General features: G+C 37.9%; 1 protein-coding gene across 5 annotated transcripts in view; it reads right to left on the bottom strand.

Annotated features, from left to right (window-relative positions):
• The window catches only part of LOC130912697 (protein diaphanous homolog 3-like), a 225874-nt gene that overhangs the window by 145982 nt on the left and 65401 nt on the right, over window positions 1-14491 (bottom strand). For 3 of the 5 annotated variants that reach the window (XM_057830758.1, XM_057830761.1, XM_057830760.1), the window contains 5 exons: window positions 11031-11063; window positions 9860-9955; window positions 6911-7005; window positions 6317-6418; window positions 2712-2951 (listed from right to left, as the gene is read on the bottom strand). In XM_057830758.1, the coding sequence (XP_057686741.1) occupies window positions 2712-2951; window positions 6317-6418; window positions 6911-7005; window positions 9860-9955; window positions 11031-11063 (566 nt within the window). The remainder of the gene's footprint in view (window positions 1-2711; window positions 2952-6316; window positions 6419-6910; window positions 7006-9859; window positions 9956-11030; window positions 11064-14491) is intronic. The other 2 variants (XM_057830759.1, XM_057830763.1) reach the window with 1 other exon arrangement.

Raw genomic sequence — 14491 nt, 5'->3', positions numbered from 1 at the left:
TGGATTATTCTAAATGGGGTGTGTACATGAATAATTTTTATCCCGATCAGGTTTTCAATCTGAACGAAAATGTCAATCTCAAGCACAAATATAAAAACATTTACAAAAAATAAAAACTTTGTTGTCACAAAAATACTAATGTGTAACTCGACACAAGATAACCATGTGGCATGAGCTATAAAAGTAACCCTTTATAGCAACACTAGGTAACTTTTCAGTTTTTCGCAATTTAAGCAACGCTGGTGGACAAAAGCAGTAGTGTTTTGCCATATGGACGACAGTTACCGTAATTTCCCGAATATAAGGCGCACCCATGTATAACGCGCACCCCAAATTTACTTGTAAAATCTAGGGAAAATGATTGTACCCGTGTATAACGCGCACCCTAATTTTAGAACCAATAAATAGAAGAATAAAAGAAAACAGAGCTTGTGTACAGATACAGAAATGTCATTTTACTGACTGGTGAAACACATCACAAGCATAGCACATTGGCAGTTTAAAACATTACCGTAAACTGACAATATGTACGGTAATAATATGATCTGACAACTTCTTCAATTTACCAGAATCCAGGAGAAAACAAAACAGATGTGACTTTTCTTTTAAAGGCTGCTGCTTGCTCGTTTCATCATGATGAATAAATGTTTCTTCCATGGATTGATACGGTAAAATAAAAGTGGTGATTTAGGTCAGAAATCAGAAGAGGGCATCGCTGTTGACTAGAATGTAACAATAGGAACTATTGTTATTTGGGTTTGAGTTTCCCGAGGGACAGATATAGTTGACGGACACAGAAAGTCTGTGTTGTATTACGTTTGTTACGGTCCGAGTTGCGGAGCTGCAATAAACGTTGACTCAAATGAGTTCAAGAAACTAAATTCTGTGCTTTATAAAGAGTGAAAAAAGCAGAATTTAACACGGACGAAATCATTCGACCAATCAGAGTGAAGTATTACCGTCTAGCGAGTTATAACAGAATTCCCCGGCGGAACTTATTTTGGCACGCGGTATAGTTCCCGGGGGGAGGTATTTTGTTGAGGGAACAGCCGGAAAGATATATTCCGCGGGTTGCATGTGACACAGACATTGCAACCGTATTTTGTTGCAGCCTAAATGTCAATAAAGCAACGCGGATTAGCTCCGTTGTTTGATACTCCGCCTCAGACTCCTTCCCTAGCTCGCCACGACTGAAACAAAATGGTGATGTCACGTACCGTAATGGTCGGCAACGAATCGCCGCATACGTTTCTTCAACACAACATGGCTGTGTCAATAAAAAAAAATCGGTCTTTATATATATATATTTATATTTTTGTCTCCATCCCTGTACCCGTTTATAATGTGCACCATGATTTTGCAAGTTGATTATGGGGGAAAAAAGTGTGCGTTATATTCGGGAAATAACAGTTGTTAATTAAAGCCGGTGAAAGCGATACAGACCCCTTCAAGATATAAAAGATGCCATTCAACTAGTTGTCAGTCGACATATCATCAAAAATGCTATGAAAATATTTAATAAAGGTTGAAAAGTTGCCTAGTGTTGCTTTAATTGATATAAGCTTAACAGTTCTGTGAGCAAATAAAATATGCTGATTTGTGTATTAAAGGTCAAGCCCATTTGTGACAAAGGAGAGCTATTGGTAATTTATAGCCAACCAAGCAATCTTTCAAAAGCTTAAATTCTCACAGGAAATTCCTGCTTCATTTATGTATTGCATGTATTACAACTAACAATACAAGTTTAATTTGCTCCTTGGTACATTGGAAAAAGTACCAGTAATTTAAATAAAAAGTAAAAAGCAGGTTAATATTGGCTTTTATATAAAGTACAATAATAATAATAATTTTTACCAGCTCCCACCATGACACCATCACAAAGGCAATTGAGATGGTACAAAAAATGCACTGGACAATCAGTGTTTAAAAAATTGGGGGGGGGGGTACTTTTTACTACTGTTATACTAATTCATCAAGTAGACACATACAATAAATACTGTATGTTATGTATCAGAACAAGGTGCTGAAAGAACAACTTTAAGAGGCCAGAATAATGGCAGTGATGAATGGTTGCTATAGATATTTTGCAGTGAAAGATTGATGAGTTTCCTACCCAAAGATTACACTCCGTCCTCTGTCATCATCACTCTTATGCAGAAAAATGACTGGTCTGTCTTCATCCCATGCAAAATACACTGATATTTGCCTGTCCTTGCCACTTTTGGCAAATATTTGCCAACAATGTCTAAGCACATGAAAGCTTCATTAATTATGAAACACCAAGGTTTGGAGACATTTTGTAACGATGTTTCCAGGTCACGTTAATGCGCAAGACATCAAATATATCATGTGCAACCAGCAGAAATAATTTTGTTGAATAAAGTTAAAAAACAAACAGTTTCATTTTTCTGAAACTTAATAGTGGGGAAATGTAAATAAAAGCCAATATTTCTATGAATTAGGCAGAATAGTCAGACATTTTTGAAATACTCAAATATTTTCTCGATTATCAGAGGTCTTAAAAATGCACGATTTGCATGCTTCAATGCTTTGATCAACAGTCTTTCACATAAAGGCCATTTATACTACTAAGTGTTGACTTTCACTTTTATAGCTATGAATGAAAATGACACTGGACAGGAAATACTGTGGTTACATTTAGATTAGTGTGTATTGGTTAATTCATTTTTAACAGAAAGGTCAAAGCTCACCTTGCAGAGGGAGCTGAGGTCAAAGCCAAAGGACTGGGCATTCCTGGAACCAGCATTCAGGTAATTACCCAGCAGCAATACGAGTTCCAGCAAGCAGCCGAAGGAGTGGCTCGTCCTGACTTCGTCACAAGCAGAATTTACAGCCAAAATATCAGGACGAATATTATTTACTTGCTCATCAAACTGTAGTCGGAAGAGGATATGGTTGAGTCGGGGACAAAGCCGCTTTACACTGCTCATCTTAGAAACAAGACAAACAAAAGAGGATATACAGAAAAGGGGTGGGGGAACAAAGGTAAATATTTTGAATCACCCTAAAATAAGCAACAACTACTTTGGGTATAATCTCACAAGTTTCAGCACCATAAATGAGTGCATCATGCACTTGCTTTGCTAGGGAGGCATAATCGATGCTGACATTGATTTGATTTGATTTGGGACCTAGGACTGTTAATTATAGAGCTACTGTCCATATAGAAAAAGCAAATTTAATATACCATAGGCTGCGTTGGATTACCACTCTCACACAATTACAGCAAATTGAAAAATATTGCATTGAGCCCAAAGACCTGGACATAACATGAATCGTGGATGATTGCTGGGTTGGGGGGAGAGGTTGAGCTTCTACTAGTGTTAGAAGCAGCTACCTTTGCAGTTTGAGATTCTCTTTTCAGGGTGGAATTATTGTTACCCCTAAGTCAACAAATTATTCCTGTATTTTAATGAGTGAATAAGTATATGGCGGAAAACACTCAAGTGATTTGAAGTTCCACTCTGAGACTCCCAATTCGGCCAACTTTCAAAATTGTCCGATATGCATGTGTGATACATCATTGGAAAGCTTAAAATCTCAATTTTCTGGGGGAAGAAAAATTTTGGACAGGAGGGAATTTTAAAAAAATATATTTTTTAAACAGCTACACCCTATCTGGAGGTGAGAGCACACGAGAGCAGAATTACAGACGCAATGACTTTAACGAGATATTATCGCATACTTACCTTGTTTCGATCCGAAAACTCCATGTAGCATGTATCATCCAGTGTCAAGACACAGATGTGAATGGCTGCAGCCAGATATTTTTGGGATTTTATGGTTGAAACATGGTAATACAATAAGGGGTGTGATGCAAAAATCGCAGACATCAAGGAGTGGTCGAGATTTTCTTTTTCATAAATTTACCCTTTTAAACTTTTTTGTTCAATTTTTCTTTGTTTGAATCGATTATATATCATCTAACATATCAGAGAAAATGCGACAGTAAAAAAAAAAAAAAAAAAAAAAATGCAATTAAGCGATAGTTATGAGGTAGATATCCGTGACTTTTTTACAGACGCCATTTTTTTCATTGAGACATAATTCTTTTAAAAGTTTAAAATATGTAAGTAAATAATTTTTTAAGTCTTTTTTTTTTTTTAATGAAATATGAGATCAATTAATGATTCCAAGCTAAAAACGAGAGACATTTTGAATAATAAATATGATTAATTGCCTTCGTTTTATGGCAGGGTTGAAACAAAAGTGGTTGCGCGACGTCTGTAAACTGGGGTTTTCAGGGTAAAACGGACAAATTAAAAATAGTCCGGGGGCTTAATGCGCCATTAATCTGCTATGGCAGCATATAGGCATATTGATCTATCAAACACAACAGTTGTTTTGGCTTAAAATACAGCAGTTTCTTTTAAAAAAGAGTGCAAGAGCAGAAACTGCTTTTTCAGTCTTGTCTGTGTTTTCCGCCATATGTATATAAAAAAAATGCTTTTCTTTTAATTATTGCAAGGATACAAAAGGTGTAGTAGTAGGACATGTAATACTTTGGACTCAAAAGCACTGCATAAGAAGAGATTTAGGTCTGTCTGAGTCAGTGCTTCTCAAATAGTGGGGCGCAGACCGATGCCAGGTTTGGCGCATGTGACCTCAAGGAACATACATTTGCCGTACTAGAATAAAGTGTACTTGCAGATCCACTCAGTGGATGGCAGTGGCGCTCTCATTTTCACAGTGTGCGCAAAATTTTTGAACCAAGCAAGAGCACACAGCGATATGGAGAGCTGTTTGCAGTTTTCCGGCCGGGCTCACGCAGCGACCCACTGTCTTCTCCGGTTCTCACATGTCCACCCGAGAAGTGCCATTTTCGGCTTGGGATAGTCACGACGACCGCCCTCACCTGCGGTTCTCCCCCGGCCGCAGAGAATGCGCTGTTTTCGGGCTGTTTGGCTTTTAGCTTTGACTTTTAATTCAGTGGGAGACGAGGAAAGATCACTCTGTTTACTGTGTCTAAAAATGATTGTAGCGGACAGCAAGGAGCCAAATCAATTATTACGTCACTTAAAGACATCAGACCCCAATCTCATTGATAAGCCGCTTGATTTTTTTCCCAGCGAAAACGTGCCGAATATTGCCAACAATCGTCCCGCTTTGTTCGTGTTACATCAGTAAACCAGTGAGCACTGTTAGCATGCTCAGTGCAAAATAAACCCACACCATTGCAAACATTGCAAAGGAGGTGATACTGCGAGCAGAAAAAATAAAAACTGTCCCTCTGTCCAATGACACTGTCGTTTTTCTTCTATTCCGTTTTGTTTTATCAGTCAAATTTTTTGGCATATTGTCCTCATGAGTTAATGTTGCAAATCAATTTGAATTTATTATTATGTATTGATTTTATTACATTTTATTTTTCAGTATCAAATGGTCAAAAATGTACCTTGAGTATTTTTACTGTTTGGATGTGACTTTTTTTTTTTTTTTTTAAATTCAGGCAAATTGATGCGCTTTGTTAATAAAGTTATACTATATTATAAGGTGATCCATATTACTTTTTTTCTTTAATAGGAAAAAAGGACAATATTAGGCAGAGGTGTACTTATAATATTAATTTTATGGACAAACGATACTATTTACAGTGGCGGCAGAGAGTTTGTGGGGGGGCGCGAAACATTTACGTCTTCTTGGGGGGTAACAGAAAATAACTGTGGAGCACTCGTCTATGTGAAGTGTCAACAACACTTTAAATCACAGGAAAAGACTAATCCAAAACAGTCCAGTCGTGTGCTGTGGCTGCACATGAGTGGAAGGATATACGAATGATAGCATTCAAATTACAGTAAAGTAGTATAACTTCATTATTTCTCAACATATCTGAAAATGTGTTAACCGGTATCAGCAGTGTACTGGTAGATGGAAATAAAACTTAGAGGAGCTGATCAATAGGGAACATGGGAGAGAAGGTAGAGTAGAAGATACAAGTGCTAGGTTGAGGCTGTCTGGCGTTGCTAGAGACACTGCCAGTCTCCCAGCCTGCTTTATGATTCTGTTCATTTGAATGGCCCAAAGACCTGTGGGTACATCTCTCTTGGAATCACGAATAAAATATGTGGGTTTATTTGGCTCTCTTGGTCAAAAAGGTTGCCGATCCCTGCTACTTGGACAAATCCACGGTTTTCTTTTAATCACACTATCCCGCTCATTCTTTCAACAATAAAAGGTATTGTTTTACATAAAAAAGTACTGATGTGAAGTCAGATTGTTTTTGGTTTTGATTATCAAGTATAAAAGAAAAACATTACTTCCGATATTGTTTATGTGTGTTTGCCTTTACACTCACAATAACCCCAAACTGCTCCGGCTCTGACAAATTTGGATAGTCATTCTTGTATTTGGCCAAAGCATTCAGCTGCTCCTGCTCAGGCAAGTGTTTCACAAGGTTCTACAAAGAGAGGAAAATAGCAATAAACTTGGGTAGTTGGTAGAAATTATAAAACATTAAAAAAAAAAAAAAAAAAAAAAGTTATCACATAAACATTACTCCTCAAAAAACGGTCATGATCGTTTCGACTAAAATATATGATACTCTTATACTTTGCTATTTATAAGCCTTTTGAACTATATTAAATTCAACAAAAAAAGTATATATAAATGGTACTCTGTGCCTCATTGAAAACGGAGTTTCACTGGGTGCTCAATGCCAGATTAATTAGTTTCTTGGCTTTCCCGGCTGAATAAACAGGCATCAGCACTGTTTGCCAGATCACACTCAAATAAAAATAACAAAATCTACCATTGTCAAAATGCCTAAAAATCACACACCCTAAAGTGATTAAGAAGTATACTTTTTATGTTTCACAAAGTGGTACAATCATGAAAAAAATAAAATAAAAATTATGTGTCCAATAAAATATAATCCAAAATATAACCCCACCTGAATCATTGGTTCAGTTAGCTGCTCTTCATCAACTTCCAATATCATCTGACGAATTTCTTTGTAAGGCATACGGAAAGAACCTAGGAAAATTGCTACAGAGAAACACAGGATTGAAAAAGAAATTGATAAGTACCAAAAAAAAAAAAAAAAAAAAAAAAGACAGTTCTAAATCGTGTGCTATTTGCATAGGTGTGAGGGTGTGCATGAGTTGTCCACAACCACATGAAAAATATTACAAGCGCAATAAATTAAAGTCACTGTGCATTTCTGTAACAAGCATTTAGTTTTTTGTTTGTTTGTTTGTGTTCTGTTGTTGTTTTTTTGAGGGGCATCGTAGTCAAGCTGGTAGCTCTGTGTGGTTAGAAAATGACAAACAAACTAAGTTAATGAATCACTTACTTTACTGATGTGTTATTTTCTCAATTCAGTTGGGTCTTAGCTCTAAGCATAAGCTGCATAATAAAAATTGACTTGGCAAGGCAAAATGAGCTGGAATTTGCACTAATAGATTCCAAGTTTAAAGGCAACAATTGTTCTAGAGGTCGAAATGTTCTAAATTGACATTTCCTCATTAAACATTCAATACACACATTCTCTATTGAGTCAAAGTTTGATTATCTTGAAAAATTGAATTTTGTAAAAAGTATTTAACAAAGATATTAGGAATTATCCCAAAATATGGACAAAAAAATCACTCAATTACTTTTCATAAATATCCACCCCAAGTTTCAGATGTCAGTTTAAAGATGATCTTTTTCCTATTTTGTACCAATTTTAATATTTCTACGTCGTTGTGAGCTAAAAATAGAAAGAAAATGTGTAAGGGTTTTCTCTCATACCATCAACTGTTCTAGGGTTGAACATTGCTATCTGAAAATACTGCCGAATATGCCAGCCTTTGAATAGTCCATTTTCACACACAGTGCATTGTTGTGGTGACAGTGCATGGTGGGAAAACACACTGACTCTTTTCAAAAACACTGATTTTTCTAAGGGTTCTCAAAGGAAATTATATACAGTATACACATATATATATAGATATCGATATATACGTGTATATTATATATATATATATATATAGATCTATATGTGTGTGTGTGTGTATACACAGTGGGGAGAACAAGTATTTGATACACTGCCAATCAAATTAATAGAAAAATAAATGCATTGAGTGATTTGTAAAATTAAACAAGATTATCGATAATGATTCAGGTTTTAATATGAATGACCAAAGAGATGATGGCAATCAAGACCCCTCCATTCTGATTAGTTTCAATTATAGTTTCACAATGAATGTTACAAGTGTGTACATTAAATTGTTTCTCAGCATGTCCTGGGTTTATGTGCCTAATATAGTTGTTGTCTGGTCTTGCTCACATGCTGGTTTATTAGGATATGAAGAGCTGTTGGAAAGTGCCGAGTTTAATTTTCATCTCATTTTGGAACTCTTCGATGCACGGGCCACCAAACTTTAAATCCCAATTTCTCAGAGATTAAATGTCAAAGTAAAATGGTTGACATGTCACTGGAAAGCAGAGATTTTCACTGCATCTGTAGAGGGCATTTCTTTCCCGTGTGACTGCGACTACAGGTTGCCCAGTCGAGGAGGATGCTGTTTTGACGATTTGAATCCCTGTGTTCGTGTTGTTTAGATTTCGGATAGATCGTTCCTTTTTTTTTTTACCCTCGATAAAGGTCAACCCGTTATATTATTCCAGTTTTGCTAATCAAAACTGGCCAGAATGACATGTACTGTATATATGCCCTCCCTCTAGCATTACTTCATTGACAGATAAGGAAAATAAAGTGGCGCAAGTGTGGTAATCTAATAATCTATCATATCACATATCATACCTCTTAATCTCTCAAAGTGCGCATGTTCCCTGAAAGTAACATAATTTGGAAATGCGTTGATAGGCTTTCTATTGTGGCCACGACTCACTTCATAACAAGACCAAAAGTTTGAGATTGAAAAAAAAAAAAAAAAAAAAAAAAAAAGATCTGAAAGTGGGGGGGAAAAAAAGATAACCAAAAATGAAATTTTCATATTTTACTCTGTACATGGGAGAAAATTATTATTATTATTATCTTTATTATTATTATTTTTTTTATGTTTAAGATTCAAGCACAAACCTTCACTTCAAGTTCAACTTTTTTCCCCCCAATATTCTCTTTTTTGGCTCAATATGTCTGCAGCTCCCACCACTTTTCACTAATTGGTTCCCCATCAGAAGGTGACCAATCTACACTAAGCCACAGGATGACGTATTGGTTTGCAGAAGAGAAAAAAGTTAAAAACATTGTTTCCCGTCAAGAAAAGCTTTTCATGACATTCTTTCCTCTTCTTTTACAGATGAAATTAAGTGTATTCATTCATCTTCTGAACCACTTATCCCCACAAAAGTGGCGGGAGTGGTGGAGCCTATTCCTGCTAACAGGAGGCAGGGTACACCCCTGAACTGGTTGCCAGCCAATCGCACAGAACATAGAAACAAACAATGAGTTACACAGGCACTTACACCTACGGACAATTGAGAGTGTTCAATCAGCCTACCATTAATGTTTTTGGGATGTGGGAGGAAACCGGAGTATCAGGAGAGAACCCACACAGGTATGGGAAGAACCAAGAATTTCAAAATTGTGAGGCGGAGGTGCTAACCACTCTGCCACTATGCCACCAAGCTAAGTGCATCTCAGACAAAAAAAAAAAATCAGACAATTTGATTGAAGACATTTTAATGCTATTTTATGCCTTATTTTTAAAATAATTTAATTGCATTTTAAGACTTGAGGATCTGTGGGAACACTGATGATGATGTATTCATGTGTGTACCGTTTTAACTCCTGTTAATGCTTAATAATGTAAAAAGCACTTTGTGGTGCATTTTTCATGCATGAAAAATACTTTTTGAATGTAATTTTGAGTGATTGATTGAAAATACTCACATAGATTCTGCGCAATCTTGGGATCAAGCACCTTCAGCTCTTTAATTCGCTTCTTAATAGATTTTTTATCATCAAGATCCTCTTCTTCTCTTTTGGCTGATGAAAACAAAGAAACAGAAGTTTGTTATCTAGGCTTGCAGTGAATACGTTTTTTTTTTTTTAACTGACGTATACAAATTATAGACCAATTAAAGTTTGTTATATTCTTCTCCTCATAGGCAGGAGTGGACCGATGCCAGCCTTTTCAATAGTTTTACAAGATGAATGCAGAAACAGTACGAATAGTATAATACAGCAGGGATGAACATTTGAACAAAGTGAGACTATTTGTAGGTAAGAGAAGGGGGAGAAAAGGTTTCTAATGTCTAACCTGGCAGTGTTACAAGGCTGGTACATATTATAATAAAGCAAAAAATGTTACACGACATGAATGCCTATTGAAAAAAGTACAGTACTGACATTTCCACAAATATACAATGCTACAATAGAACACAACATACAGGAATTAGGGCTGTCAAACGATTAAAAATTTTAATCGCGTTAATCACAGCTTAAAAATTAATTAATCGTAATTAATCGCAATTCAAACCATCTATAAAATATGCCATATTTTTCCTGTAAATTATTGTTGGAATGGAAAGACACAAGATGGATATATACATTCAACATACGGTACATAAGGACTATTTGTTTGTTATAACAATAAATCAACAAGATGTCATTTACATTATTAACATTCTGTTAAAGCGATCCATGTATAGAAAGACTTGTAGTTCTTAAAAGAAAAATGTTAGTACAAGTTATAGAAATTTAATATTAAAACCCCTCTTAATGTTTTCGTTTTAATAAAATTTGTAAAATTTTCAATCAAAAAAATAAACTAGTAGCCCGCCATTGTTGATGTCAATAATTACTTACACAATGCTCATGGGTGCTGAAGCCTATAAAATCAGTCGCACCCAAGCGCCAGCAGAGGGCGGCGAAACTCCATAAAACACAACAAGTGAGCGTTTCACTGTACTGTCATTTAAATCTGTCTGAGCGGGGCATAACCGTTAGTTGCGTCAAATATTTTAACGTGATTAATTAAAAAAATTAATTAACGCCCGTTAACGCGATAATTTTGACAGCCCTAACAGGAATATCACAGTCGCACATAGAGTGGACTTACGTAGCTCCTCAGTTGATGCACTCTCTTCACAATCTTTCAAAATTGCAAGGGAGGAAAAGTACAAAGAAAAGAGTAGATAAACATGTTTATTTTGTTGTAGTGTGATAGAAAAAGACAAATGCAATTCCTGAAATTATGATAAGTAGCAGATAAAAAAATCCAGTCAACAAGGAAAGGTAACCAAAAAACATAACAGTCCAGGAAATACAACTGCCAAAAATGCTGTCAGGTAATTGTCGCCACCGGAAATGTTTTAAATTGCCTGTTTAAAAAAAATAATAAAAAAAAAACATCATTCCAAAACACTTTAAAATAATTTGAAACTCATAGCACTACTCAAAAAAAAAAAAAAAAAAAAAAAAATGTACAGATTACCGTGAGATTTTAAAATGGGGGGGGGGGGGGGGGGTATGTGTGAAAGTGGCAACGACATTAAAAATTAATTTCACCTCAAGTCAAGTCAAACTTAACTTCAAAATTCAAACAAACTTAACTCCGCTTAACACAGTGGATCACTTCACCTACCTTGTCTTCACTTTGTCCTTATGCTAATAATAATGAACTGCACACCCGTAACATCATCCTACGGTCAGCACCATGATGAATGCATACAATGCAGTATGTCTTTCCACTCTTCTCTACGTGGCAGAGTCATGGACCCTGTACCACTGGCACAACACTAATATAGATGCCTTCTACATCCACTGCCTACAGTTGATCCTTGGCCTTTCCTGAGGAAATCAGAGTCCCCCATATAGACATCCTCAAAAACACCAACTATCTGAATGGGAGAAGCTATAGCTCAGAAACATCTTCAATTGATTTCAATAAAGATGCACCGATAACGATAACAGTATTGGCAAGGGTGGCCGATCCGGCCCGAAATGTTCGTATCGGCGAGTACCAACAAAGAGGGCGCAGATACCATTTGCCGGTCAAGTATCATAACACTTGACCGCAGTCTTTTTTTTCTCCTGACGCTCACTAAACTCTCTGTTGTGTGATGACACATGATCACTTTGCATGCCAAGCAGCTTTCGCTATTGGCCTGCTCCAGACCAATGACAGAGGACCAATAGCCGCTCTTAACCAATGCCAGGGAAGCTTTTTCATATGTAGGAAAAACAAACAACGAGATGAAAATGTCGGCAGTCGGGACAGAGTTCATCTTATAATCTCCGTCAAGTACAATAACTGCATGGAGGATTTGCGGCCTGAAAGTTTCAAGAGGTGGAGTTAAATCAGCCCGAGACCCGTTTCAGAAGTAGGGTTGCCACCTTTAAAAAATAGAAATAATGGATGCCCCCCTTGCGCCCAGGCGACGAAAACAAAGGGATATCCCCAAAACTAAACTAAAAATGCATAGAAATGTATCTCCATCCATCCATTAATTTTCTCCCGCTTATCCGAGGTCAGGTCGCGGGGGCAGCAGCTTCAGAAGGGAAGCCAAGACTTCCCTCTCCCCAGCAACTTCAGCCAGCTCTTCTTGGGGGATCCCAAGGCATTCCCAGGCCAGTGGGGAGACATAGTCTCCCCAGCTTGTCCTGGGTCGGCCCCGTGGCCTCCTCCCTATGGGACGTGCCCGGAACACTTCACGAAGGAGACGCCCCTGAGGCATCCTAATCAGATGTCCGAGCCACCTCATCTGGCTCCTCTCGATGTGGAGGAGCAGCGGCTCTACTCCGAGCCCCTACCGGATGACTGAGCTTCTCACCTTATCTCTAAGGGAGAGCCCGAACACCCTACGGAGGAAATTAATTTCAGCCGATTTAGAGGTGCTGATTCTCATCCCGACCTCTTCACACCCTGCTGCGAACCGCTCCAGTGAGACCTGAAGGTCATGGCCCGATGAAGCCAACAACACCACATCATCCGCAAAAAGCAGAGATGCAATTTTGAGGCCACCAAACCGGACCCCCTCAGTGCCTCGGCTGCACCTGCATATTCTGTCCATAAAGGTGATGAACAGAACCGGTGACATAGGGCAGCCTTGGCATAGTCCAACTCTCACTGGAAACGGATCAGACTTACAACCGGCTATACGGACCAAACTCTGACACAGGTCATACAGGGACCGGATCCCCCGTATCAGGAGTTCAGATACCCCATACTCATACAAATGTATCTATTTATATACAGTATATTCCGTATTGGTTCAATACGGAACACAATTTTTAATTCCCAGTTCGGAACGATTCCTTGTTTCAAAGGACGGGTGGCAAACCTATTCAAAAGTGCTGTAAAAGTAAGCAAAGTAAGCTAAGCTACGTGGCTAAGTGTGTGTTGCTGCTGTGCACGGAGAGGGAGGCTAATAGACAGGATGCTTTGGTCGAATATTATTACTTACAATTTTATGAAAGTTTCACTGTTTGGGCTTGGAGAGCCAAAACTCAGCGTTTAAAAAAGCTTATTCATTATTCATACATTGTATTTTTACTTTCTTACCGTTGGGCTAGGATTATACATGTTTTAATTTCACGAATTTAGCACTATTTTGGCCTTTGAGAGCTAAAGGTTTATAGGTTCACCCATACCAGGTATGCAATAAAAAGTTTTACCCATTCACTTTGTATACATATATATACAGTAAAGTGTATCACAAAAGTGAGTACACCCCTCGCATTTCTGCAGATATTTAAGTATATCTTTTCATAGGACAACACTGACAAAATGACACTTTGACACAAGTGGGGGGGGGGGGGGGGTGTCATTCCCACCACCATTGACTGTGGGCATGACACACTCATCTTTGTACTCCTCACCAGGTCGCCGCCACACATGCTTGAGACCATCAGAACCCAACAAATTAATCTGAGTCTCATCAGACATAGGACATGGTTCCAGTAATCCACGTGCTTTGTTGACATGTCTTCAGCAAACTGTTTGCGGGCTTTCTTGTGTACCGTCTTCAGAAGAGGCTTCCTCCTGGGGTGACAGCCATGCACACCAATTTGATGTAGAGTGTGGTGTATGGTCTGAGCACTAACAGGCTGACCCCCCACCTCTTCAATCTCTGCAGCAATGCTGACAGCACTACTGTAACGAGTCACATGCCATTTCGGAGGGAAAATGACAAGCAGTACTCAATTTAGACATTTAGGGATGTACGTAGTTTCTAAAGGGTGTACTCATTTTTGTTGCCAGGGTTTTAGATAGTAATGGCTATATTTTGAGTTATTTTGAGGGGAAAGTAAATGAACTCTATTATATAAGCTGCACACAGACTACTTTTCATTGTGTCAAAGTGTCACCAATTTGATGTAGAGTGCGGCGTATGGTCTGAGCACTAACAGGCTGACCCCCCCCGATGCTGACAGCACTCCTGTCATTGTTGCTGACCATGTCCATCCCTTTATGACCATAATGCACCCAACTTCTGATGGCTACTTTCAGCAGGATTATGCGCCATTTCATGAAGCTGGAATCATCTCAGACTGGTTTCTTGAACATGACAATGAGTT

The sequence above is a fragment of the Corythoichthys intestinalis genome, chromosome 1 (genome assembly GCF_030265065.1).
Source record: "Corythoichthys intestinalis isolate RoL2023-P3 chromosome 1, ASM3026506v1, whole genome shotgun sequence".
NCBI classification, from domain to species: Eukaryota; Metazoa; Chordata; class Actinopteri; order Syngnathiformes; family Syngnathidae; genus Corythoichthys; species Corythoichthys intestinalis.
Note: the sequence above shows the minus strand (reverse complement) of the source record. Positions and strands in the feature narration are given on the sequence as shown.